Here is a 26,586-nt window from a genome sequence, read left to right as displayed (position 1 = left end):
ATCTAGAGGTGCAAGTGTCATTGATTATATCTTGGTTCCTCCTCAACTCCTTCCCCAGATAGCAAACTTTTGTGTTGGATACCCTCAGTCTAGTGACCATCTTCCTCTGCTGTGTGATTTAGACTATCTCCCAAATCATTATCATAACACTAACACCCAGGAGGAAGAAGGTTACCCAGACATAACAAAAAGAATTAAATGGGACCCAGACTCTAAGGACTCATTTTATACATTAATACAAGCCAAGGAATTCCCTCAGTTGTCCACTCTGGATCAACCAGGGATTGTCCACTTTTTCGAGGATTTAATATCTACTCTCTTGAAAGTATTAGGTAAGATCCCCTCATCCCGAAGAGCTGAGGGTGGGCGAGATGACTCTAAGATTGATCAGATCTGCTTATCTCTGAAAACTGCCGTTCGCAGCACTTACAAAAAATTTAGAGACACTAACAGTAAAACACTTCTACGTCAATATTTCAAGCTGACTGCCCACCTGAAGGAAGCTGTCAGAGTCTCGATCCATCGTATTGCAGAAGCAAGATGGTCACTGCTAATCAATGCTGTCAGATAAAAAAATGCTAAGAGTTTTTGGCAAATTATATCAGGCTGTTTTCATAAAGAGTCAATTGGTACTACCACAATCCCTGCCAAATTGTGGGAATCGCACTTCAAATCAATTTTCTTTGATCAATCCAAATCAACCTCTGCTTTTCAGGCATCCATCCTGCCAGACCTCCCAGACTGGCCTGCTGTCTCAGAGGATGAGATCATTTCAATTATTAACCAGCTAAAACAGGGTAAAGCAGCTGGCCCAGATGCAATCCCCTCAGATATCTATAAAGCAGCGCCAGACTGGTGGGCACCAATCATCGCGGAACTATTCACAAGAATCAATAAATTTGGAGTAATTCCAGAATCCTGGACCAGATCAATCTTGGTCCCTATTTTCAAAAAAGGAAATAAGAACCTTCCCTCTAGCTACAGGCCAATAAGCCTTTTGGATGTCGCAGGGAAAATGTACGCATCCCACTTATTGGAAAAACTTTCTTCCTGGATATCTGAGTATAACATCATAGGTCCAGAGCAAGCCGGTTTTAGACAAAACAAGTCCACAGTCGACCACTGTGTGATATTGTCCCACTTAATTTTCAAACAGGTGACTCAAAAGAAATCTCGACTCTATGTGGCATTCCTGGATTTAAACTCTGCCTTTGACTCTATTGATAGGGACAGACTCTGGGAAAAACTTGAGAAGATGGGACTTGACAAAAGACTATTAGAATTAATTCGTGTCCTCCACCTAAACACTTCCTGTCAAGTGAAATTATCCCCACAGGGTGACCTTTCAGCTCCAATCCAATCAACAAGGGGGTCAAGCAGGGTTGTGTGCTGGCACCCACTTTGTTCATCCTTTTCATCAATGATTTGGCCCCCTTCTTAACAAAGCTTGACTCGCATTGCCCCAAACTGGGATCGGTGGACGTCCCTTTACTTTTATATGCTGATGACATGGCTCTGATCTCACGTACAAAAATAGGCTTACGGAGACTGGTCAAAGCCTGCATTGAATATTTTACAACAAACTCTTTGCAGTTAAATTATGAAAAGTCTAAAATTGTGGTATTTGGGAACTCTTGGAAACCACAATCTTGGCTTTTCAGTGGAAAATTAATACAGCAGGTCAAGGAATTCCAGTACCTTGGTCTTCGATTTCATTACAAGCATTCCTGGTCCTCTCATCGATCAACTGCAATTAATTCATCTAAACCAGTGGTTCAAGCCATAACTCGCTTTTTCTTCTCCTGGGGCAACCGGTTTGTACCAGCTGCTTTACAAACCTTTAATGCTAAAGTTATACCACAAATTTTATATGGCATCCCAGTATGGATGCCAGCATTAAATAACGCAATTGAAAGGGTCCAATCCAAATTTCTTTACAAAATTCTCGGCTTACCGCATTGCGTTCCTTACCCAGCACTCTGCCTGGAATCAGGTCAACACAGGCTGGAGTTACATGCATGGTCCAGTTTTTTAAAATACTGGGCCAAAGTCTTTTTTAGGGCTGATCACGACTTGCTGCTAAAGGGGCTGTTGACTGATTCAACGTTATCCCCTTGCCTAGTACTATTCTATAAAAAAACTCAACAGATGGGCCTTGAGGTCGATCTACAAGGAGCTCCTTCTCCTGAGGTTATCATCAGACTTGTGAAAACCAGACTATTTGATATAGAAAGGCAAGAGATTCTAGGCGTAGCACAGAAAAAATGTTCCCCTCTGAATTTTCAACTTAAAATCACAAGTGGTCAACAACCAAATTATCTGTCCCTCCTAATACACCCCCTGGAGAGAAGGGCTTTTACCTTGGCACGCTGTAATGTGACCCCCTCTAATGACTTGCATGGCAGATTTAGAAATGTCTCCAGGGAAGATCATTTATGTAGCTGCAATTTAGGCGAAGTAGAATCATCCACACACATCATGTTGCACTGTCCCAGATATCAAGTACTAAGGCAGCAATTTCTCTCTCCCTTGCTCCATCCCAAAACAGGGCATTCTGAGAAAGATATAATTCAATTCCTTCTAGCAGGTGATGTAGAACATACAACCCTCTCAGTCGCACGGTTCCTAAATTTGAGTATTCTGAATCGAGCCAAGCTTTCTGTACCAAGTAATCACTGAGTAGGCTACATACTGGCAAGATCCGCAGAGTAACTGATTGTTTCTGTCTTTTAAATAATTCATGTTTGTTTGTAAAATGTAATGTACGTTGTATCTGTGTGTACACATAGGTGTGCACTTATACATATATTTGTGTACTATTTAGGTTTATACTCTCTGCAATTTCTGTACAGAATTCTCACCTCTCAAATGTTTTTGCCTAATAAAGGTTTTGTTGACTGTTGACTGTCAGTGCTCTCTACTACCTTCATTTTAAGTCTCAAGAGTGGCATGATGAGACCTGCAGAATGTTCAGAATTCTGAAATGGGAACAACCACAAACTGCTTATATTAGGGCACAATCCTAACCAGGTCTACTCAGAAGAAAGTCCTATTTTGTTCAATGGGGCTTACTCTCAGGAAAGTGTGGTTAGGATTGCAGCCTGTAGGATTGCACCAAGTAGATGGGATGAGGGTGTGACTTCATTGAAAACCCCTACAAAGCAAACACAAGTAAGAAGCGAAGTTGAAGGGTGTATGCAGAAAGATGCACCCATGAGCTGTGTGGGTGACTTGTAGCTGTCACATTGACAAATAGCATAGGGGTTGAATCAGAGTTGGACAGGGACTGCAAGGCCAGTGTGTCATGCATCGCAAGAGTATGGCTAAGGAAGATAGTCACAAAGCATGCTATGTCAGAAGAATCATGCCTGCAAGCCAAGATCTATTCTGCAGAGGCCAAGCCAAGCCATGTCACTAGTGAATCTGACCAGAAGGACAGGCCTTGCCAACTGCAAGCATAACAGCTACTAAGATACTGAACACAAGCAAAACCCATCCACCTGTCACTTCAGAGGTCATTTGATTGGATGCATTTCGGCATGATCAAAACTTGTTTGTCCTTCTATGCCATGAGGATACATGAGGTAGTATACATACTGTAAATAAAAACATGCATGGAGCCAGGCATTTGTATACAGGGATGGGGAAAACCTTGTCTGTCTCTTAGCGCTGAGGTATCAGAAGTGAGAAGACACTTCATTTGTTTACCTTTTATGTTGCCAAGTAGGTGGGTCTTACCTTCAGCTTCAACTTTGTTCATCTTCCACTTGTAGCCCTCAGGTGCTCCCTAAAGTTTAGGAAGTTCAACCTGAATTTAATTGCCTGGAATTTAACTGCATTCCTTTGTGTCTTTCTTGTTCTCCTGCTTGCTGGGGCAAACAGTTCTCATACACACACCAGTTCTTCCCAATATCCTTTTGAAAACCACTGAATTACTTGTGGCAAAGGAGGGGCATCATGACACATTCCTTACCTGAGTAACTGCTTCATGTCATTCTAGTGCAATCTTGTCCCAGGAAATAAAAATAAGGGCCAAATTCTAGGGCAGCCTTTTAATTTCCATTTGTTTGTTTGGGAGAGGAGATTTATATTTGGCCTCTCTCTTTAAATCAAAGTTGATTACATAATGTTCCAAGCTGAACTAGAAACACTAAGGTTGTGAGAAAGTACTACGGTATGCTCCATCCACAGATTTGGCTTTCTGTCACATCCCAGTAAGGTTAGCCCTGAATACAGTCTTAATTTTCAAGGTGCAGGTGAGGTGCCACTCATTGATCCTAGATGATCCTAGTTGTCTGGCCTTCCTTTACTGTCTTCCTTTACTTTTTGCTTAATAAAGACATATGTCCTCTTGGGACTGAAGGAACCCCAATCCACTCAGTTTCAATCCAGTGACTCAAGGAGGCTGGGAGTGAAGATGCAGCAGTGAGCCTGATGGAAATCCCATATATACATACACACAGTGTATGAGTCATTGCCCATTGAAAAGGGCCCTTCCCCCACATCCCTGGCCTAGGGGAGACTTCCTCTGACTGAGGAAGCTTCCTTCCTCCATCCAGGCTGATGGGAACACCCAAGCAGTTTCGCCTGCCTCCCTCACGCATTCAAACCACACCGGTAGAGGAGGCTTGGGCAAGAAGGGACATAGCTGAGGAGTTTGGTTGAACAGGAAGGTTTAGGATAACCAGGAGTCATTGATTGCTGGGGATGGAAACACCTGTGTCCTGCCTGTGTCCTGCTGTGACCTGAGCGAAACAGGCAGCCAGAAGCGGGCAGGGTGTGGGCGGCTGTTTTTCCAGAAGTATCTCTCTGCCTTTGTTCCTCACACTGGATTCCTGTCCCCTTTGCTTTGACGCTGCTCTCAGGACCTGACTGACGTGACTGTCTCAGGAGAGCCAGGTCTGATCCTTGGGGTGATATTGCACGTTGTGGAATTCCACAGCAGGCCTGGGGGCCTGTGGGATGGTGAGGTTGTTTTTGGAAGAGCTTCCTGTCCAAGTCGCTTTCCTGCTGCAGTTGTCTTCGCTCGCCAAATCTTCACCTGAGGAAGTCCATGGAAATATCAGTTTTGTGATTTTTTTTTAAATATTCCTGTTCTCAGCGTAGTTCAGCAGGAAAGGACCTGAGGCAGGTTCAGACCAGACACACAGGCTGGGGCAGGTTCGTGAAGCTCCTGACACAACTGACAAGGAGGAGTCAGGACATGTCTCAGGATGCAAGGCTGGGTGACGGGCAAAAAGAGGCCTGAGACAGAAGAGAAAACTAACAAGATGTGAGCCAACAGGTAAAACCAACCAGGGAAATATGGAGGGTGAAGATGTGGGTCCGTGGAGGCCAGCTGAGTGTGGGAACCTGCCGCAGCATGGGAAGTGGGTCTTACTAGTCTATGTTTCACAGATGTGGCTCCAGCAGGTGGATGCTCAGGGTGTGAGCTGAATTTCTTGATCTCGCCACTGAACGATTCGCTCCAACGGGGTTCATGTGCTTGTCTGGGCAAGTTTCACTGCTTGTGGGACAGAAAGATGGACTCTGCCCAGCACCTTGTGCACAAAGAGATAATGACAGAAGAGCAGGATGGGGGGGCTGCTCCAAGGAATTCCTGGTGCGCTCAGCTGCCAAAAAGGCTCTCAAACTGAAGCATTTAGTTGAGTCAGAATGAATGGAGCTGCTGGGGCTCATTGCCTGCTCCGAAATTGCACCTCTTTCAGCCGTCAGCCCGTAAGCTATAAGGTATGGGGGCTGGTTGGCATTACTCAGTGACCAGGAGAGGTGCACTGTGCACTTCGCTGGAGGGACTTTTGTAATTATTATTATTTCATCTGTTCGAAGGGTGAGATGTAGCTTGGGAAACAGCCTTGGAAGTGAAACTCCATTTCAAATGAAGGCCTGAATACCTTCTTGATTATGAACCTGTGGACCCTGTTTCAAATCCTAGCTTGGACACAGACTTCCTTAATGGGCTTTGAAGACTTACTGAGACTCAGTTTTCCCCACCTGTACAATGGGAGTAATGTTGTCATACAACAACAACAAAAAATCATTAATGTAGTAGCACCATTGGCTATGGAGAAATGTTAAATCAAATTAAGTCTTGGTTTTTTGGATCAGATCAAGTCCTGCATTTAGTGGCCAGCCAGATGCAAGTAGGGCCTTGTCCTGTGGTCTATTCCTAACATCCAGAACACAGGGATATCCTTCCTCTGAATCATGGAAATTCTACTGCAAGCTATTGTGATGAGCAGTCACGGATAGACATCCTCCACTAACTTGTCTAATTGTTTGGGGTTTTTGTAAACCAGCTACGCCAGAGGTCAGGGTGATTTCTGGTGGCAATTAATTCTAGGAATGTACAGGAGGGGGAAAGCATGTTACAGAACATCAAAGTTAGGTAGCATCAGGTGTGGTCTCTCTGCCTCTGGGAATTATTTTGCCTTCCTCTTAGCATGTGGTTTGGCTTGGCTTGTTTGAGACATATTTAGCTCAGGAGACACCTCTCTCTGCTGTGCACTTGCTCTCTGCCTGAGGCATAGTGAGATCTGGATTGTGGAGGAGGCTGATCCATGGGAGATGGTCACTAGATAGACCTGCCTTTTGGGCTGGGGGGATTGGATAAAGTGACCTTTGACTCCTTTCAGCTTTTATTCTGTGGAATAGATTTCAGTCCCTGTCGAGACACAGTGTCTGGGGCAGCATGTCAAGCAGCATTTAGCTTTAGAATCTGTTTTCAAGACCGTGGCTCCTTACAGGAATAGGTAATGAAACAATATGGTAACTCTGCCATGTGCAGAGAGCTTTCTCCTCACTGAATAACAAGAGTTAGTTCTTCAAATAAACAGGTGAATGAATTGGTGGGTGGGCTGGTTTTTTCCAAAACCATTTCTCCCCACCACAGAAGCATTACCTTGAGGGAAGGACACTCAGATCCCTGCACAATGAGAAACAGCTGCACAGGGATCCAAATGTGCAGGGATCCCAGTGCCTGCATTTCCCCAGCTGCAGTATTTTGTTTTGGTGAAAATGCAATATTTGTCCCGGCAAATACTTCCCTGCTGAGAATGTGTGATGTGGCTTGGAATAGCCTGTGTGTCAGAAGGCACAATCCTAACCCCTTACGTCAGTGCTTTCCAGCACTGGCATAGCTGTGCCAATGGGCCGTGTGCTGCATTCTGCAGTTGGGTGTCACTCACGGAGGCCTCCTCAAAAGCAAGGGAATGTTTGTTCCCTTACCTCAGAGCTGCATTGCCCTTATGTCAGAACTGGAAAGAACTGACATAAGGGGTTAGGATTGCATCCAGAGTGTCTATGGGGACAAGGTTTGCACCATCTCCGGTGATAAGCAATGCAGCTCCTCCATAGCGCATATGCTTCTAATCTGAGATTTCAAAAATCATTGTTTCAAAAGAGCTTTTTAGGGAATGAGTGTGCACACAAAATAAGGAATGCTCGCTTATCTCTTTTGAAAAAAAACAGGGAAAGGAAGGGTAAGCCAGTCAAACTACTTTGTGTCTCCCAGTAATAATGTCCTGTAACCCAATTTCATGGATCTGTTCCTTTTTGAATCTCAATTTTTAAAGTTGCATGTTTACCATCTGTCACTTAATCAATTTCACTTTCACTTCTCTACTTACCGAAACTGACTAAATACCACATAGAGGACTGCTCCTCTTCTCAGTACAGTGTATCCTTCCCTTGTGGGAACTGGTTATAGCACAATAATTATTAGTTCTACTTGAGAATTGGGCTGCATATGTTTTTCGGCAAGCAGGAAGTGGCATCGCTAGCATGCTTCTATTTTGATTCATTAACAAACGACAAAATGGCTTCAAGTCATTAGAACTCAAATGCATGAAGACTGCCATGTTTCTACCATAATGTATGGAGGCTGCCATGTTTCTACCAGTAGAACTCAAATGCATCAAGGCCACCATGTTTCATAGCTTTGAGTTCAAAGGAAAGATTGCAAGTGGGCTACAAGTTGAAAAACATATGCAAGCAGAGTGTGCTGGGAGGAGGTTTACATATACCTCTCCAGCACTACTAGTGCTGCTAGCTGAAAAACATATGCAGCTTGGGTCAATGTCACAGCCTCAAGCTGATCTGGCACATTTCTGATAATGGGCAGTTTGGTCCTAAGAGTAGAAAGTGATTTGTGAGAGGTTTCACTTCCCATGCGTGGTGTTCATGCATATTTCTTATGTCTTGCTGATGCTTCTGGTCAAACAGCATTTTGAAACTATGCCCCAGCTATCAAAACCTGTTTACCAAAGGTGAAAGTAGGAGGAGTGCACATTCCATGAGCAACACGCCCACTTTGAAATGCCTTTCAGCTCTCTGGAGACATGACTCTATCTGTCTTTGGCCTGAAAAGGCCAATCAGGGCTGGTCCATCAGGGAGGCTCTGAGGGGGTCACCTGAGGCAGCAGTTTGACAGGGGACACCCACCTTTGCTCACCCTCTCACCTCCACTGTTCCTCCTCAACCTCCTCCTATTCCATTGGAAAAGGAAGAGGGCCAAAGCAGAAGGGGACCTGTGGAGTGACAGACCAGAGCAGGGGTGTCCAAAGTTTTTGGCAGGAGGGCCACATCAGCTCTCTGACACCGAGTCGGGGGCCGGGGAAAAAAAAAGAATTGATTTACATTGAAAATTTGAATAAATTTACATAAGTTTTCATAAATGAATATATTAAAGATGAACTTATATGAACAAATGAAGGTCTTGCAATAGCTCAAGGCCTATAAAAGGCCTTGCACAAAGCAAGGCTGGCCTTTCCTTTGCTGCCACTGCTGCATCACAGATGTGAAAGAGCAAGCAGTGGAGGGAGCTCTCATCCCACAGCTCACACGAGAGGTCAAACAGTTGCCCTCACGCTGAGAGTAGTTGCATTGGGCCAGTGCTGGCTTCAACAAATCTCCGGAGGGCCAGAGGCTCATTGGAGACTGGGGACTCCCTGAGGGCCGCATTGAGAGGCCGCGAGGGCCGCAAGTGGCCCCCGGGCCGGGGTTTGGGCACCCCTGGACCAGAGCAAGGGTGTCAAAATCATTTTATACAGCAGGCCGAATAGCATTCAGGGTGCCTGCTGGGGGCCGAAAGTGATGTCATTAACCAGGAAATGATGTCATTAAGCAGGTGATGACCAGAAATAAGCACTTTTTTCTCACTTAGGAACATTAGTAGAGGTGGGAGAAAATGGTTTATTTTTTCACCAATGTTGGTGTTTTCCAAAAATTAGAAGTGCGGAAAGCAGTATTATAATTCGAAATTTACATTATAATTATAAATTATAATCACTTTAGAAGTGTACTAGGTAAGTGATATAGGTGGTATAATGTCAGCAGATGCAGCCACAGTGCATGCATACCCATGCATCCCCCCCCCGTTAAATAATAAATAAAAACCAAATAAAGCAGTTTTTTTCACAGATTTTGGAGCTGTTTTGTTTTGTTACAAAAAGGAGAAGTGCAGAAAACGGTGTTATGAGTTTTTATTTCATTATCACAGTTTTCTTCCACCTCTACTCATTAGCTGCAAATGACAGCTAATTTTGGTGGGCCGCTGTGAGATACAGGAAGCTGGACTAGATGGGCCTATGGCCTGATCCAGTGGGCTGTTCTTATGTTCTTATGTTCTTATGACAGAAAATACACAAATCTTGATTATATTTTCAAAATATGGGAGAGCCCAATTGTCACATGGATTGCCCTTCTGGCAGTGCACTTCTGCCAAGGTGTCACTTTGCAGCTTAGCAAAGGTGATCTGTTGATCTGCAAAGGAGAGGTGATCTGCAAAGTAACGCCTCAGCAGAAGCAGTGCTGCTTAAGGGGCAGCAGGTGTGATAATCTATCTGTCTCAGCGCATCCATGGCTTCTCCCTTTCTCACCCCTCTTGGTCTGCCTCTTCTCCTGTACTGTTCCTCACCTTCTGAGGCCTCCTTCCTTCTCTCCCTTCCAGTGCCTTGGCAGAAGTGGCACTGCTGAAAGAGTGGCCTGCATGATAATTGGACTCCCCAGCATTGCCCTTTCAGCAGTGCCACTTCTGGCAAGGCATCATTTTGCAATTCAGCAGCTGAGAGCGGCTGATGAAGGTGCTGGGAGAGCCCAATTATCACATGGGCTGGATAAAGAGCTTCTGTGGGCTGCATCCGGCCCACTGGCCTTATGTTTGATACCCCTGGACTAGACAGTGGGATTTGCTCTCAGGTCTCTATGGGTGAAAGGCACCTTCCAACTTGGACAGAGACCTCATAACTCTGGACAAAAGTAAAGAAGAAAAATGTTTTAACATAGTCATTTGTTCTAGTTGTATTCCTCAATGCATCTGGCAAAATGTGGGGGGAGGGCAGAAATAGCAGTGTTTCAGACTAGGGTTGGGGGAAGCCCCATCACACTTCACCAGAGACCCACCTGCAAATCCACAATCTTGACTGAGTTTTGTTTTAATCACACACAGACCTGCCTAAGTTCATCCTTACCATTAAGGTTTTATTCCCCTTGCTTTTCAGAGAGAAGGGAGTACTCACAGGAAGCTACTGTGGGCCACAAAGATGGAGACGTTGGGCAGAGAGGAGGAAACGTATGTCTTGGTGGAGTACGCCTTTGAGTACACTGCCAAGGATGGGCGACTTGTTTCCATAAAACCCAATGAGAGATATGTGCTTTTGAGGAGAACAAATGACCATTGGTGGCACGTTCGAAAGGGAAAAGGAACTCGGCCTTTCTATATCCCAGCTCAGTATGTCAAGGAGCTGGCTCCCATGGCCCAGACTATGCCTCCTACTGAGGAGTTGCTCCCCACAAGCACACCAGAGGTTGCCGGATTAGCAACCTTCGCTGAGGGTGACCAAGAGCAGGCACCAGAGTATGAATATCGTTTTGTGAACGCCGTTCAGGACTGCAAAGTACAAAAGGCCAATGCAGATTATCCCAGCTCTTCTTCCCAGCTGCATCCCCCCTCCTCAGGGGTTGGAACAGTGATCCCCATCGACATGCGTGAGAAGGCTCTGCTCCCCGTTTCTGGAGCAATACAAACCGCACTTCCCACCCTCAGTGCATCACATGGTTCCCTCAAGCCACACCATGCAACAGGATCCAGCCATTCCCCAGTGGGCTATGGTCGTTCTGCTGAATACATGAGGCCTACGGTATCCCTGGATGACTTGGCAAGGTTCACGGCTCATAGCCAGGCAAGCATTGGGAACTCGGGATTGTATAAAGCTGCCTCCTGGGCTCACCCTCACCAGCTCCTGAAGAGCAGCTCTGAAAACTTCCATAAGCCAGTGGAGGATGGGGAGAAGTGGGAAGCACAGAAGCCCTGTGCCACACAGGTACAGTATGTGTTTTTTATCATAGTGAAACCAGAAACGGGGATGCTCTTAATATGTGGAGAGCCACTCAGTTCTAGCTTCTGGTCTTTGCATTGAGCCAACCACTAGCGCCATCCCCTCCCTGCTTCTCTGAATTTCTCAAGCACAGTAGTTTGGGAAAGGAAATCTTAAAGGATTGGTTTAAAGCAGGGTGTCCAAACTTTTTGAAAGGAGGTCCACATCATCCCTCTGACACTGTGTTGTGCTGGGGGGAGGGATTAATTAACATTTTAAATTTAAATAAATTTAAATAAATTTACATAAATGAATATATTAGGGATGGAACTTATGTGAATGAATGACAGTCTTGCAATAGCTCATGGCCTATAAAAGGCCTTGCACAAAGCAAAGTGGGCCTTTCCTTTGCTGCCGCTGCTGCATCACAAATGTGAAACAGCAAGCCCTTGACCCACAGCTCATGTGAGAGGTCGAACAGTTGCCCTCACACTGACAGCAGTTGTGTCAGGCTAGCACAGGCTCCTGAAAGTCTTCGGAGGCCAGAGGCTCATTGGAAACTAGGGGCCCCCCGTGGGCTGGATTGGGAGTCCCCAAGAGCCACGAATGGCCCCCAGGCCGGGGTTTGGGCACCCCTGTTTTAGATAATATTCCTGACGGTGGTTTGATAACCCTTCCCTTTCCCGAGTCTCTTTTTGCTCCGTTTTTCTATGAAATCTGTACCTTCTGACCCAGAAGACCTGCCCACAGAACTGTAGGTTCCTTACAAATGAGTGAATACCACTCTGCACATGTTCCAACAATGTTCTGAGGTTAAATTCTAACAAATTGACCCTGCCATCTGAACTCTTCCTTTGATTATGATCGAGTAGCAGCATATGGCTGATATGTTAGGCTCAAACTGCATATGACAATAACTGTGTAATGTGATCTCATGTGTATGTGTTAAGAGTAGCATGCAGGGGGCAGGAACCAAACTGGGCTGAGGATATAGGCAGCTTAGCACTTTGCTGCCACCGCACTATTTTTATTAGTGGGGAAAGCTTCAGATGAAAGCCAGTGAAATTAAATCACATGTGCAGAAAAATCTTGGGCTGTAGCTTTCCTCAGATTGTACATTTCAGACTGTAGGTGTGAGATTGTGTAGGTTGTGTTGTATCCCAGATCAGAAAGAGGGTGACAACAACTGCCTGAGCATTACAACATAGCTCTAACAGTTACTTTCCAAACTTCAGACAGTTGTTGCCACTTTTTCTTTCTTTCTTAGCACAAGGCTTGCTAGGTTTGAATCCTTCTCATTGACCTGTGACTGTTTTACATGCAAGGAGGATCCATCTGGTTATTGCAGTTTTGTTTTGTTTTGTTTTGTTTTTTTCTAAAACATGGGCAAACCTTCTGACCAGGGCCAACTTGTTCAGGAGGTCAACTCAGGAGTTCACCTCTGGCAGCAGTTTGTTGGGAATTGCACGCCTCCACCTGCCCACTCATCTCCACTACTCCCTGGACTGAAAAAGGAAGAAGGGGATGGAGCAGAAGGGGAGAGATGATCTAGCTGACTCCCCTCCACCCTTCCAATCCAGGGACCATGAGGGTGGTGCATCACCAGATTAGGGAGAGCAGGATTTGACATGCCACCTCAGGCATCAGGTCTTGGACTGACCCTGCTTCTGACATACACTCCCCTATTTACAGCCTGAAGTGGTACAGCCCCAGGGCAAGACCACCTGATTTCTCTGCACATGTCGCTCAACTCTAAATAGAAACTGAACTACCTGTCTCTCCCCCCCCCCCAATATGGCAAACAACTATACATAGCCATAGTGACTTGTGCAATGGTGAATAGGGTTGCCAACTCCTGTGCAGATAGAGGACCCAGTGCACTGAATAACAGAACTAGAAGGAGTGCAGCTGCCCTGCAGCTCTATGGTGTGGAAAAGTTGTCTCTGTTGAATCACTTCCTTTTGGGTAGCATCAAAAGGCAGAGGATACTGCCAGGAAAGGTTCTGGCAGCACTGAAGGTCGTTCTAGTAAGAAATGTAAATGCAAATGCTTTCATCAAAGCCCTCCCCATGTTTGGTAAATGCAGAAAGTAAAGCAAACATCTGGTAGAACTAAACAAAGCAACTTGTTCTTATGGCTAGGAGACTAGAGACTGTGATAGGATGAAGCACTTTCAATTCTCCTTTTCTATGGGAAAATGACAAACAGAAAAAAGGCAGCAGACCTGTTTCAGGTTCTCCAAAGCGCAAGGAGGAAGTGTGGAGCAGTTGAGCTAGGGGGATCAGACATCCTCTTTTTCTGGAACATGTTCTCTTTTCTAGCCTGCGTTCTGGAAAAAAGTTAAATGTCCTCCTCCTTTTCCTTGCAAGCAGCCCCTGCAGGCAGTGCATACCTTTCTTGTAATTCATAAATTATTTGTAATACATTCTGTGTAATATAGTTTTAAATTTAATTATAAGTAATATAGTGTTTAAATTTACCACATGAAATCAATATACAAGCATTTTTAGGTTTTATTTTGTAACGTCCTACATTCCTCTGGGATGTCCTACGTTTTGGGGTGCCTTGTCCTCTTTTCCATTTATGACATCTGGTCACCCTGAGTTGTGCATCATAGGAGTGGGACAAAAATGCATAACGTTCAATAAAAATCCAGACATGCAGCAAACAGGGCTGCCAGCTTTCTCTATTAGCCTCATTCTCTTGTGCCTTTCATAGCAGCTTGACCTGCAGGTACTCCACATCATCAAGAGCTTGGCCTGTTGATTTTTCTGATCAAGCCTGTGGTTACAGAACCAAGAGCAAGGCAGGTTGTGTTTTTTCTGGATAGTTGGCAACCTAGCAGCTATTGGAGACCACACAGTCCCTTAAGGCACATCTATCTTACAGCTTGAAAGAAACCTGGCTTTTTGGAACTGTAATTATGCAAAGAGAATTCTTAGAACCTCTCACTAGTACAGAATTCCAGGAGTTCCTCTGGAAAAGTCATGAGCGTGAAAACAGGTTTGCATGGGTAGAGCACATATCTACTAAAACAGCGACTTTCATCCAGTGTGCTGCAGCACATTGGTGTACTGCAAATGGTATTAGGAGGGCCATTGTGGGATGTGAGCCCCCCACCAGCAGCATGGTGTGCCCTGTCAATTATCAGAAAACTGATGGTGTGCCTTGACAGTTTTAGTACCTTGTCAGCATGTCCTGAAATGAAAAAGGTTGAAAATTGCTGTACTAGAAACATAAACCAATTTAACTGCCACCGCTTCCCAAACTAGCTTAAAACTTTGAATGGGAACTCCTAGAAGTATTTTCTTCAGTCCTGAGTGCACCATCATTTTTTAAAGAGATACCATAAAGACCTTCTTTACTATTTGCATACAAACTGTACTCTGTAGTGTACTGTACTGTACTCAAACAGAACTGTACTCTGGATAAAATTAGCAAAAGAAATGGAATTTTTTTCCCCTCCCCCTAGAATCCTTCACCTCCCAGCTCTGGTCTGAACTGTCACATATAGAGTTTAACAGCCCAATCCTATCCAATCCTTCCTTACCTGGAAGTAAGCCCCATTGACTATAATGGGACTTCAGAATAGACATGGATATGATTGGGCTGTTAGACTTCAACCTTATGCACACCTTCCTGGGAGTAACCTAGAGGACACACAATGGGATTTACTTCTAAGTGCACACACATAGGATTGTGTTCCAAGGCTTAACCAGAGTGCTCAGGGCATTCCTGTTCTAGTATCTCCTTGCTGCTTATTTTTCTTCTCCACCCTTTGTTGCTTCTTAGCTATTTCCAAGATAAGCAGACAGAAATCACACCAGGACTACCACCTCACTGTTTTATGTATTTTATTTATTTGAGAAATTTATATCCTGCCTTTCCCATGTTGAAGCAAATGCCCAAGGCGGCTTACAAAGCTTGACCTCAAAGTTTTACCTCTAACAGTGCTGGGGGGGCGGGGGAGCTCTGTGCCTTTCAATAGCTGTGTGGTGGCAGGCAGAAATGCAACAGGTGAATCCCCATCATCACTGAATTTCCATGTTGGGCCCCTCTTGAATTGCAGCCTGCCTCATTACTGCAGGTAGATGCTCTATGGGAGAGGAGGGAAGAGATTACAACTATATGTCTTCCCTGCTACCACTTCGTAGGCACCAGTAGGTAGCAGCACGTCCCTATAGTTGACACACACTGCGGACTGAAGTGGTAGAAAGTGGACTGGACGACTTCAGACCGCAGGTGGGGGAACACTACGTTTTCATGGCCCCGCCCCCCGTATAGCACAGCAAGAGAAAAAAAGATCAGGGGCAAAAACTGTAGCGCAGTCCTAGTTTTTTGTTGGAAAGGAGCCTTTCGCTTCCCAAACTGCACGTTCCTCCCCCTGCCCAGTGAAGTGGCGCAGTCCACTCCGCGGCTTGGCTGGCCTGCAGTGCAAGCCCGAGACCGAGAAGGGAATGAGGGGCGGGGAGATTCCCACCGGGGCGGTGCAGGGCTGGTCCTCTCCCAGGCGGTTGGGGGATTAGAGCGCTCAGGTGTTTAGCTGCGGGCAGGCAGGGCAAGTTCTCATTGAACCAATGACTCAGGCGGCTGCGCACGGTACAGATGCCCACAGCCAGCATGCCGAGTCACCCAGCGGTTTCCCAGCCCTTCATTCCAGCTGATCACGAGGCCAGCAGGGCGTAGTTTCATTACGCTTAAACCTGAGCTTCCCAGGATTCCGCTTGGAGCAGGAGACTCGTTGGAGGACACAAGCAGAACAGGCCTCTGAGCATCTAAAGAGTTGCGGCAACATCTTGCTCTAGATGCAAGGGTTGCCAGGGTGCACCCTCCTGGCAGCCTTGAGCTCCTTCTCTTTTTAGAACAGGGGTGTCCAAACTTTATGGCAGGAGGGCCACATCATCTCTCTGACACTGTGTCAGGGGGGCCAGGGAAAAAAGAATTCATTTACATTTCAAATTTGAATAAATTTACATAAATGAATATATTAGAGGCGGAACTTATATGAATGAATGAAGGTCTTGTAATAGCTCAAGGCCTATAAAAGGCCTTGCACAAAGCAAGGGCAGCCTTTCCTTTGGTGCCGCTGCTGCATCATAGATGTGAAACAGCAAGCAGTGGAGGGAGCCCTCCTCCCACAGTTCATGCAAGAGGTGAAACAGTTGGCTGAGAGCAGTTGCATCAGGCCAGCATGGGCTCCAGCAAGACTATGGAGGGCCAGAGGTTCCTTGGAGGCTGGGGGCTCCCTGAGGGCTGCATAGAGAGTCCTCTATGGGCTGGCCCCAGGGCTGGGGTTTGGGCACCCCTGTTTTAGAATAACCTCCTAACAAACCACTTTGCCCTTGATTGCCACTAGTTTTTCTGGCACCGCTCCTATCCTTTAACCATGTTTCTCAAACTGTGGATTGGGACCCAATAGGTGGGTCATGAACCAATTTCAGGTGGGTCCCCATTCATTTCAATATTTTGTTTATAATATATTAGACTTGATGCTACCATGGGATGTGACTGTATTTGGGGAAATGTAACAGTCCTGTACTTTTAACATGCTACTATGTATATTCCCTTAACAATGATAATGGGACTTACTCCTGGGTAAGTGTGGGTAGGAGTGCAGCCTAGGATTGTTACAAATTTTCCTGCTTGATGATGTCACTTCTGGTGCGTCCTGACAAATTCTCATTCTAAAAAGTGGGTCCCAGCGCTAAATGTGTGAGAACCACTGCTTAACAGTTGTGTGCTAGGCACAGGATGACTGGACGTCCTCTTTTTCCAGGACGTGTCCTCTTTTTAAGCCTCATGTCCTAGAAAAGAATTTAAATGTCCTCCTTTTTCCTGTGAGTGGGCCCCTCAAGGCAGTGCATAGTCTTCTCATCCCCTTTTGGGTTTGTGACATCTGGTCACCCTGGCTAGGCAGCAATTCAAGAGGAAAGGTTTTCCTGGCATCAAGAGGACATGGGGAAAGACTGCACTTTGTGGATTTTGTGTGCATGTGTGCCTCTCAGGTTTGTCCAAAGGCACAGGAGTCCTGTCAGAAAGATACTCCACATATTTGGTAGCAGCTGTCATTCTTCTTGAGCAATCTTCCACATTACTGCACTGGCTTACATAACTGTGCAGGTAGTCTCCTCTGTTCTGCTATAAATAGCAGGATGAAGCACAGAATTGTACATGCCAGGGACCACACCCAGGGCCTCACTGGGCCTGAACTTCTTGGCTGCAGTTTGCAAATGTTAGCATGCACCTGTCCCATCTGCAAGAGGGGCTCTGGATGCAACCTCTAGAGCAGGGTGTCCAAACCCCAGCCCTGGGGCCACTTGCGGCCCTTGAGGACTCTCAATGCAGCCCTCATGGAGCCCCCAGTCTCCAATGAGCCTCTGGCCCTCCGGAGATTTGTTGGAGCCAGCACTTTGTTGGGCAACTGTTTGACCTCTCGCGTGAGCTGTGGGATGAGGGCTCCCTCCATTGCTTGCTTTTTCACATCTGTGATGCAGTAGCCAGCCTTGCTTTGTGCAAGGCCTTTTATAGGTCTTTAGCTATTGCAAGACCTTCATTCATTCATATAAGTTCATCTTTAATATATCTATTCATGTAAACTTATGTAAATTTATTCAAATTTTAAATGTAAATTAATTATTTCCCCCCCCCCAGACCCCCGACACAGAGTCAGAGAGATGATGTGGCCCTCCTGCCAAAAACTTTGGACACCCCTTTCCATCTCATGGCACACTGAGAAGATATTACAATGATCAAGGCACACCATCAGTATTTTGACAATTGACAAGGCACACTGCTCTGCTGGCCAGGGGCTCATATCCCCCAATGGCCTTACTAATATATGACCCTCCTCCAAACTCTCATGGCACATCTACAGACCATTTGCAGCATGGCATAATGATTGAAAAATTGCTGCTCTCTAGACCAGAGGTGTCCAAACATTTTGGCAGGAGGGCCACATCATCTCTCTGACACTGTGAAAAAATTAATTTACATTTCAAATTTGAATACATTTACATAAATGAATTTATAAATGATGGAACTTATATACATGAATGAAGGTCTTGCAGTAGCTCAAGGCTTATAAAAGGCCTTGCACAAAGCAAGACCAGCCTTTCGTTCACTGCACTGCTGCATCACAGACGTGAAACAGCAAGTAATGGAGGGAGCCCTCGTCCCACAGCTCAGGTGAGAGGTCAAACAGTCATCCTCATGCTGAGAGCAGTTGCATTGAGCCAGCACGGGCTCCAGTAAGTCTCTGGAGGACCAGAGGCTCATTGGGGCTCCCTGAGGGCTGGGTTGGGAGCCCCCCCCCCCCCCGCCTGCCACAAGTGGCCCCCGGGCCAGGGTTTGGACACTCCTGCTCTAGACCAATCAGATAGCATTTGAATGACAGGAGAATAGGTAGGATGGGGACACTTAACAATAATAAAAATTAAGTTACTAAAATCTGCATACACTCTGCAATGACTTTCATTGCATTCTAATTTCATATCATGCCTCCCCTCCTAGCAAATGTACTGTTTCTAAAACAGAGCTAAAGGGACAAGAGGCTGGACCAAAGGGTAAGAAGGTCAGGTGCCCCCTGTCTCCAAATACAGGAGAATCTCAATCATTTTATGGAGCAAGGTTGTATGATTTTAGCAAGTAAATGATCAATGTTTGTGAGTGGGGGAGGGGTCCTTTTCATCTGGGTTACCCCAGATGCAAATTCAGTTTGTTTATTTAAGCATGTGATCAGCCCTGTCTCAGAGATAATGGGCAGGTATATATCTTAAAGGAACAAAATACAAATAAAAAATATGTTGAGCAATTTATAATTCACAGTCGACATTAACTCCAGAGTAAACACTGGGATGGGGGGAATTCTAAAGCCACCTCCTGGCATTTGAAGATCTCCTCCATGAGGCAGGAGGTATGAAAAAGGTCTGTCCTGCACAAAAAATCCTGATTTCAAGAACAGAGCTGAATGAGGACATCAATCCTGGGCTGGGATTTTGTAACAGAGAAAAAGCATTGCTGTGCCTCAGTCAACTCAATGCTGACTGAGGGGCTCCCAGAATAAGGGGGTGGAGCAGTGGTGTCAGTAGGGTTTGCATAATCCAGTGCAGGAGGCCAGCACATCACCCCCATGATGGCCCAGTGGGCGAGGCAATGCCCCAGGTGGTGGGAGTGGTGATGTACCATCAGCCTCCATCTGCTGGTTTTTTGGCTATAACTTTTTATAGAATAGAGCTATTTCAACAAGGTTTATTTCACTGCATTCTACATGAAATTACACATCATTTGATATATCGTATTTTAGAAATTTTGGCCAGTAGTGGTGTCACCTTCCCCCCCATGTGCATCACCTGGTGTGGCCCACACCGCCCGCATCCCGTAGCGATGCCACTAGGGTGAAGCACCTTAAACCCAAGTTTAAGTGGCCAACCTGGTGGGGGGGGGGAACCCCAGCCTGATGGGGATTGAGTGCATGTTACTGTGTCACTTCTCATTGGAATTGCAGTCATTTATTTGTTCACTCACCAGATGATGATGTCAGTTCATTGCATTCCAATGTTTTCTGTGCTGTCCTGTGTTTTTTTTTCAAACCTAATTTTTGGATTCCCCTCCCCACAAAAAAAAATTACAGTAAAATATGTTAACCTGTATACTAGTGTTGGCAAGCAAAGTCAGGCCTCCTGTATCTTTAATTAAAAGTGTCCTTTTTGCAGGTCCTGCCTGTTTTACCCTTTCCTAGAGATCTCAGCTGGAGGGGATTGGTGAGCAATTGCCTCTTCCATAGCTTTTCTTAATTGCTCCAGTGTCATATTCTATCCCAGGAGAGGAAGGCTTTAATTACTGATTTCCTCTCATTGTTGCTAGAAAGAAGAAGAATGTTTGTCAGTAAGGGTGTTATCCAGCAAGGGTGTTGCTGGATAATCTAGTGATGTACTGTATTAGATGTTGTATAGAAACTCCATTTTAATTTCAGGTAATTACATAAATGCAATGCTTCCACAGCACTAGAGGCTGTACCATGTTTCAAAGGAAGAATTTAAGGCTGTGAGTCAGAATCTTTAGTTATTTAGTAATGCTGGGATTTTTTTTTTTTAATTAAAGGGCAGCAGCAGCATTTTACGTTTGCCTGCACTCAAGCTCGGTCTCTGTCAGCTGCACAATATACAGCCAGGTTGCTGAGCTCAATTCCAGCACACCACTTTACTGACAGATGTGTATTTGTCCTTCTCCTATAGCCACACCAGTGGCGTAGCTAAGGCAAGCAGGGGGGTACGTTGCCTTGGGGTACTATGGAGGAATGCCAACCTGCACTCCCAATGTCTGATCCTGAGGGGTCTGGGAGGAGTTCTGAGGTGTAGGGAGGCATGCAGTGCCTCCTGGAGGCCTCTGAGAGGCACTTCTGGTTTTGTGAAAACAGATGTGGCTTTTTCAGGCCTCCAGAAGGCCTTTGGACATGCAGGGAGGCTGCATGTGGCCTCCCTGTGCCTAGGATCACCTCCCAGTTGCCCCTAGGGGGTGTTCTGGGCATCTGCCCCCCCTGGAGATGTTAAAATTTTTGTGCCCCCCCCCAGATGCCAGATCCCTTAGCTACCCCACTGAGCCACCCCCCCATAGGTTCTCTTGAACCGAAGCTGAAAACAGGCAAGGAGGTCTCTTCTTACACCCACTACTCTGTCTAGCTCCTTCATTTTGCACTAGCACCCAAGCACAGACTCAACCCATCAGCCCATATGAGCCACTAAAGCAAAAAGAAAGGTTTGGTTCTGAGTTCTGTTTTCAGCAAAGCCCCCCAGGCTGTGGCCTGTGGAGAGGCTGACTGGTCAGAAAAAGCAGTGTTTCTTTTTTCTTTCCCTTTAATATCAGCTTGAGCTTCAGAACTCATCAGGTGAAGATGTTCAGTGTACTGAAATGCATCATAATAACCTGTTAATGTAACAGTGAAAGTCAGCAACAAAGAATAGTGCCTTGCCTGACCTGTTCCAGATTTTATTCAGGGACCAACATTTTTGAAATCAAAATTTGGTAAGGAATAAGTGGATGTTAGGTGAACTGTATCCATGCCAAATTATTGCTTAAGGCTAAACTGCTTAGTTACCAGAAATAGGAGGGAACTTTGCTCTTTTAGTGGTTCTGACCCTGATTGTGTTTCCCTGTGTGCCATTTATAGAATAAAAGCTTTATTGGTTGTTCCTCTACATCAGGGGTGTCCAAAGTTTTTGGCAGGAGGGCCACATCGTCTCTCTGACACTGTGTCGGGGCTGGGGGGGGATTAATTTACATTTAAAATTTGAATAAATTTACATAAGTTTACATAAATGAATATATTAAAGATGAACTTATATGAATGAATGAATGAATGAAGGTCTTGCAATAGCTCAAGGCCTATAGAAGGCCTTGCACAAAGCAAGGCTGGCCTTTCCTTTGCTGCCGCTACTGCATCACAGATATGAAACAGCAGGCAGTGGAGGGAGCCCTCACATGAGAGGTCAAACAGTTGCCCTCATGCTGAGAACAGTTGCGTTGGGCCAGTGTGGGCTCCAGCAAATCTCTGGAGGGCCAGAGGCTCATTGGAGACTGGGGGCTCCCCGAGGGCTGCATTGAGAGGCCTCAAGGGCCGCATTTGGCCCCAGGGCCGGGGCTTGGGCACCCCTGTTCTACATAATATTTAAAAGGGGGAGGGAACTGGCTAACTTGTGTAATATTGGAAGCATAAAGCTTAGTTTATATCAAGTTGGGTCTTCCAAGAAGGAGGAAAGTGTATCAACAAAGAAATTATAATAATACAAAGAAGACCAACCTATGTATAGCCTACATAACTGTGTAAAATTAGACAGAATTTGGTTAATATATTGGAGGTGGCTCTATTAATGGTATCATGTACTGAATTCTATGCAAATAATTGCTGCAGGATGTTGTGATTTTTAAAAGGGACTGCCTAGACATATACTGGTACTTTGACTAACCAGAGGGGTAATGTTCATGTAAGAGGCAACATATCTCTGGTTATTAATTGATGGGCATTCAGAATAGTAGTTGAATGCTGTCATCTTGCTGCTCGTGAACTTCCAGGATGCATCTGGCAGGCCCCTTTGAGATGGCAGAAAATGGGTTCATACAGATATATATGGACTGACTTTGCATGGCAACCTTTTCTTCTCATTAATGTTTAAACTGCTGGAGGAGCCTTAGAAATGTGTAAAGGGATAAAGGATAGTAGGGAGGGCTATCACAAGAGTTTCTGTGCCTCACCCTGTTATGTGCAGTTCTTGCTGGACTGGGTAGGGCAGGGCAGGGCTGTGTGCAAACATTTTTTCAGAACTTTGGCACCAGTCACAGGAGAGAGAGAGAGAGCATGCACCTGTAAGAAAAGGAATCTTCTTGCAGACATGTTCCAGACTTTTCCTTCCCTTCTGCCTTTCTGTCAGATCTTAATTAAATTGTAGTATTTTTAAAATGTAAAATACTCAAGGGCACAAGGCTATCTGGAAGTGAGAGCCTCCAATTTGGAATATCTTTCCATTTCCAATAGCTCATGCTGATTCAGGCAGTCACGGACATATGCTCTGCACATGCTCAGGGTGCCTCTTATTGTTTCCTACCTTTACAAGCTGATCTCTGGCAATAAAATCAATGTTCCCAGGGCTAAGCTTTGTCACACCCTGACTTCCAGTATATATATATTGGCAACCTTCAGTCTCGAAAGACTATGGTATCGCGCTCTGAAAGGTGGTTCTGGCACAGCATCTAGTGTGGCTGAAAAGGCCAATCCGGGAGTGACAATCCCTTCCACACTGGGAGCAAGTGCAGCCTGTCCCTGGTCTGTCTCCCTGGCTATGGGCCTTCCTTCTTTGCCTCTTAGCCTCAGACTGTTGGCCAAGTGTCTCTTCAAACTGGGAAAGGCCGTGCTGCACAGCCTGCCTCCAAGCAGGCCGCTCAGAGGCCAGGGTTTCCCACTTGTTGAGGTCCATTCCTAAGGCCTTCAGATCCCTCTTGCAGATGTCCTTGTATCGCAACTGTGGTCTACCTGTAGGGCGCTTTCCTTGCACGAGTTCTCCATAGAGGAGATCCTTTGGGATCCAGCCATCACCCATTCTCACGACATGACTGAGCCAACGCAGGCGTCTCTGTTTCAGCAGTGCATACATGCTAGGGATTCCAGCACGTTCCAGGACTGTGTTGTTAGGAACTTTGTCCTGCCAGGTGATGCCAAGAATGCGTCGGAGGCAGCGCATGTGGAAAGCGTTCAGTTTCCTCTCCAGTATAATTTGTGCCTGTTTAGAAGCCATATCCCTTAGTAGCTCTGCTTCCCAAGCACAGCTTCCTAGAGGTGGTTCAGTGACAAGGAAGGAGCCTGTGTGGGGGTGAGTGAGGCAATGAGAGGGTTAAAGCCATTAATGCCAGACCCTCCTTCCCTATGCAAATGGAGCAGTTTGTTTTACCTGCCTCAGGAGGTGGAGGAGAGCTCAAGGGCGGGGTGGGGCTGTTTGCTGAAAAAACCAGCTAGGTGAGATGGACAGTAGTAAAGGCCTTGGGTAGCTTGTCTTTTCTCCTTGGGTAAGTAATTTGTATAATCTCACTGTGGATTTAAACACTGGTCAGAGGTTCAGAGAAGGCACCCCACAGCAAAGTGGGAGCTTATACTCTTCTTGATTAAGCGGAGACCAGGATGCCCAGGTTGGCTTGCTACATATTAACCTTGCATGTAAAATGGGGCTTTGGCAGTGTGTACCTGTTTTTGATGTTTTCACCAGTCTTTTAAAGAGTGTCTTAATTGTTATAGTTCTAGTGTTGGTAGATTGGCAAATAGCAATTGGCTCTGCAAGTAGATGCTTTTCAGAGCTTCTAGCCATAGTTTCTAGCAAAGCAGCTATGCAATAAAATGTTTTTGTGCAAGGTTCTGAAAAGCATCCCAGGAGTTTCTCTTGTGCTGTCTGTGACACAGCTGTCTGTGTAGACAATGCAGAGGTGGATGGATCAGTGACCTGAGTTGGTACAAAGCAGCCTTTTATGATCCATCCAAAATACTGTTAATCTGAGACAGGAAGGGAAAGTAAAATAGTACGGTATGTATGTCCTTGCTTGTATCATACTGATTCCAGCACTATACTGTAAATGCACTTGAGCCTCTGGTGGCAGAGAGTCTTGTGTTGCTTTCAAGGCTGTAATCCTTTGCACACTTACCTCAGAGTAAGCCCCTATACTTGCAGGACTTTGTTCTGAGTAAACAGACCTAGGATTGTGCTGTCACACAGATTTGCAGTGGAATTTCCTAGGGAGAAGCCCAATTCAGTTGAACATTCAACATTGTCTAGAGAACACTGTGGATTTGCTGTCTCTGGAAATTATCCAGGAGAATGGACCCCTTTTACAGGGGTCTTAAGAAGAGAACTTCTTGATGAGAAAACAAAGAAGAATCCTGCCAGCATTGACAAGCTGCTGGTATAGGAGTTCTCTTTCCTTGTTTTGTGAGGGTTGAGCCCCTCTCACCCCCCATGCATCCATCACTCTTAAAATTCAGGTTTGTTGTTGATTAGTGAAGTAGAATACACCAGACACTCTCAACTTTTTTTTGCTAAGAACCCTTAAGAGCATTTCTCAGGGTCCAGGGGCCCCCTGTCAAACAAGGATATAACACAAACAGATAAACCTGAAATCCCCTTCTCATGGTTTTCAGCCTGTGGCCACGTTCAAATGTGCCAGGGCTACCCAGGGGGTCATATGTTGTCCCCCTCCTGTTGAGAATGGCTGGGATGGAATACTTCACAAAACGCACTCAGTTAATGTAACAGTTCTGAGGTGTCTGTAACCTAGTCAATGTTAGAAGTGAACCCCTTTGAAGTTATTCTAACTTCATAAAGTATTTTTCCCTCTTTATTGTACCATTACGGGGTACAAGCCATGATGTGTATGCGCAACCTCCTGATTTTAGAAATGGGTTATGTCAGAATGCCAGATGCAAGGGAGGGCACCAGGATGAGGTCTCTTGTTATCTGGTGTGCTCCCTGGGGCATTTGGTGGGCCGCTGTGAGATACAGGAAGCTGGACTAGATGGGCCTATGGCCTGATCCAGTGGGGCTGTTCTTATGTTCTTATTGTGGGTTGTTTCAGTGAACCTCAAGTAAAAGGTGCTGTGTCTTTCTGCCCCCCCCCCACCTTCTATTAATATGCTACAGTGTGTTTCTGCTGCTATCTTGTTATGGGTTTACACACGGATATCTTTGCAAGAGGTCTTTAGCATGCAAGGAGACTCCTTGAGTTGTCAACTTCAGCATTGATGGGGAGGGGGACCTACCTTTTAATGGTAGCATAGAAGGGAAAATTGAACCAGCTGTAGGCTTTCCTGTTGCACTGGTTTAATGAGAATAATTTTACATCTTGTAAAATTCTCCAATCTTTACAACTCCTAAAAGTTGAGGAGTCCTCTGGTGTTCATATTTGACAACCCTACTTATTTTAAAATTAGATTCTTACAGACCAGCCTCTTAAGAACCATCTCCCGCTTCTGGTTCTTGTGTCTCCAGGCCTTCTGCCTTGTCACTTCTATACTTCCTGGAAGTGATCTCCTTCCTTGGTTTTTCAAGCGAGAAAGTAATAAAAGACCGCAACTGAGCATGTGTGGAGTGTATTTCCCACATTGCAGTGTAATTGCAATTGGTTAACCACACAACTAGAATTTGGGAGAAGAGCTTCCAGGTCAAAGGGTGTAGGATTTTTAGAGAGATTGGAGCATGTCCTATTAGGGTAAAGAGGCGGTCTTGGTGGTTTTGTACAAAACTGTCAAAAGGGAACATCACAGTAGGTAGGACTTGACATCTTTGTTGCCACAGCAACATTTCCACCCCACAAACCCCAACAGGAAGCATGCAAAGGGCTGGGTTCTTCTGATGTTGCTCTTTGCCTCTTGATTGGCCTGTAGTAGAAAGAGTGAGTCTTTCGCCTGCACTCAGCCATCTTCCACCCATCAAGGCGTCCGGACTCTGACAAATCTTTTTGGTTTGTACTGGAGATGGGAGACAGGGTTCGCAGATCACGTTTCAGGCATAAATTGCATCCTCCCTCTGATTCATCCAAGGTAGGGTAGAGTTTTGCTTACAGGGTCAGAGTTCTGCTGGAGTTTGCTTTAAGTCTGTCCAGAACCTGCCTGGAATGATAAGTTAGGAACACATGAAAACACTGGTTCCTCTGCCCATGTGCAGAGCATTTTGCTTGCTGCTGAATAACCACAATTAGCCATTCAGACACCTGGGATTGGGGTATGTAATGGCTTGGCTAA

General features: G+C 45.6%; 1 protein-coding gene across 2 annotated transcripts in view; it reads left to right on the top strand.

Moving 5' to 3' along the window:
* Nucleotides 1-4,632: 4,632 nt before the first annotated feature.
* ARHGAP27 (Rho GTPase activating protein 27) overlaps nt 4,633-26,586 on the top strand; it is a 54,975-nt gene continuing 33,021 nt past the window's right edge. Inside the window, exons 1-2 of one of the 2 annotated variants that reach the window (XM_066627219.1) lie at nt 4,633-5,284; nt 10,500-11,321. In XM_066627219.1, coding sequence (XP_066483316.1) covers nt 10,542-11,321 — 780 coding nt within the window. In that variant the 5' untranslated portion in view covers nt 4,633-5,284; nt 10,500-10,541. Of the gene's footprint in view, nt 5,285-10,499; nt 11,322-26,309; nt 26,386-26,586 lie in introns of those variants that run through there. The other variant, XM_066627220.1, reaches the window with a different exon arrangement.

This window comes from Tiliqua scincoides, chromosome 5 (assembly GCF_035046505.1).
Source record: "Tiliqua scincoides isolate rTilSci1 chromosome 5, rTilSci1.hap2, whole genome shotgun sequence".
NCBI classification, from domain to species: domain Eukaryota; kingdom Metazoa; phylum Chordata; class Lepidosauria; order Squamata; family Scincidae; genus Tiliqua; species Tiliqua scincoides.
The sequence above is the reverse complement of the archived record's forward strand: the minus strand, read 5'-3'. Positions and strand labels throughout refer to the sequence as shown.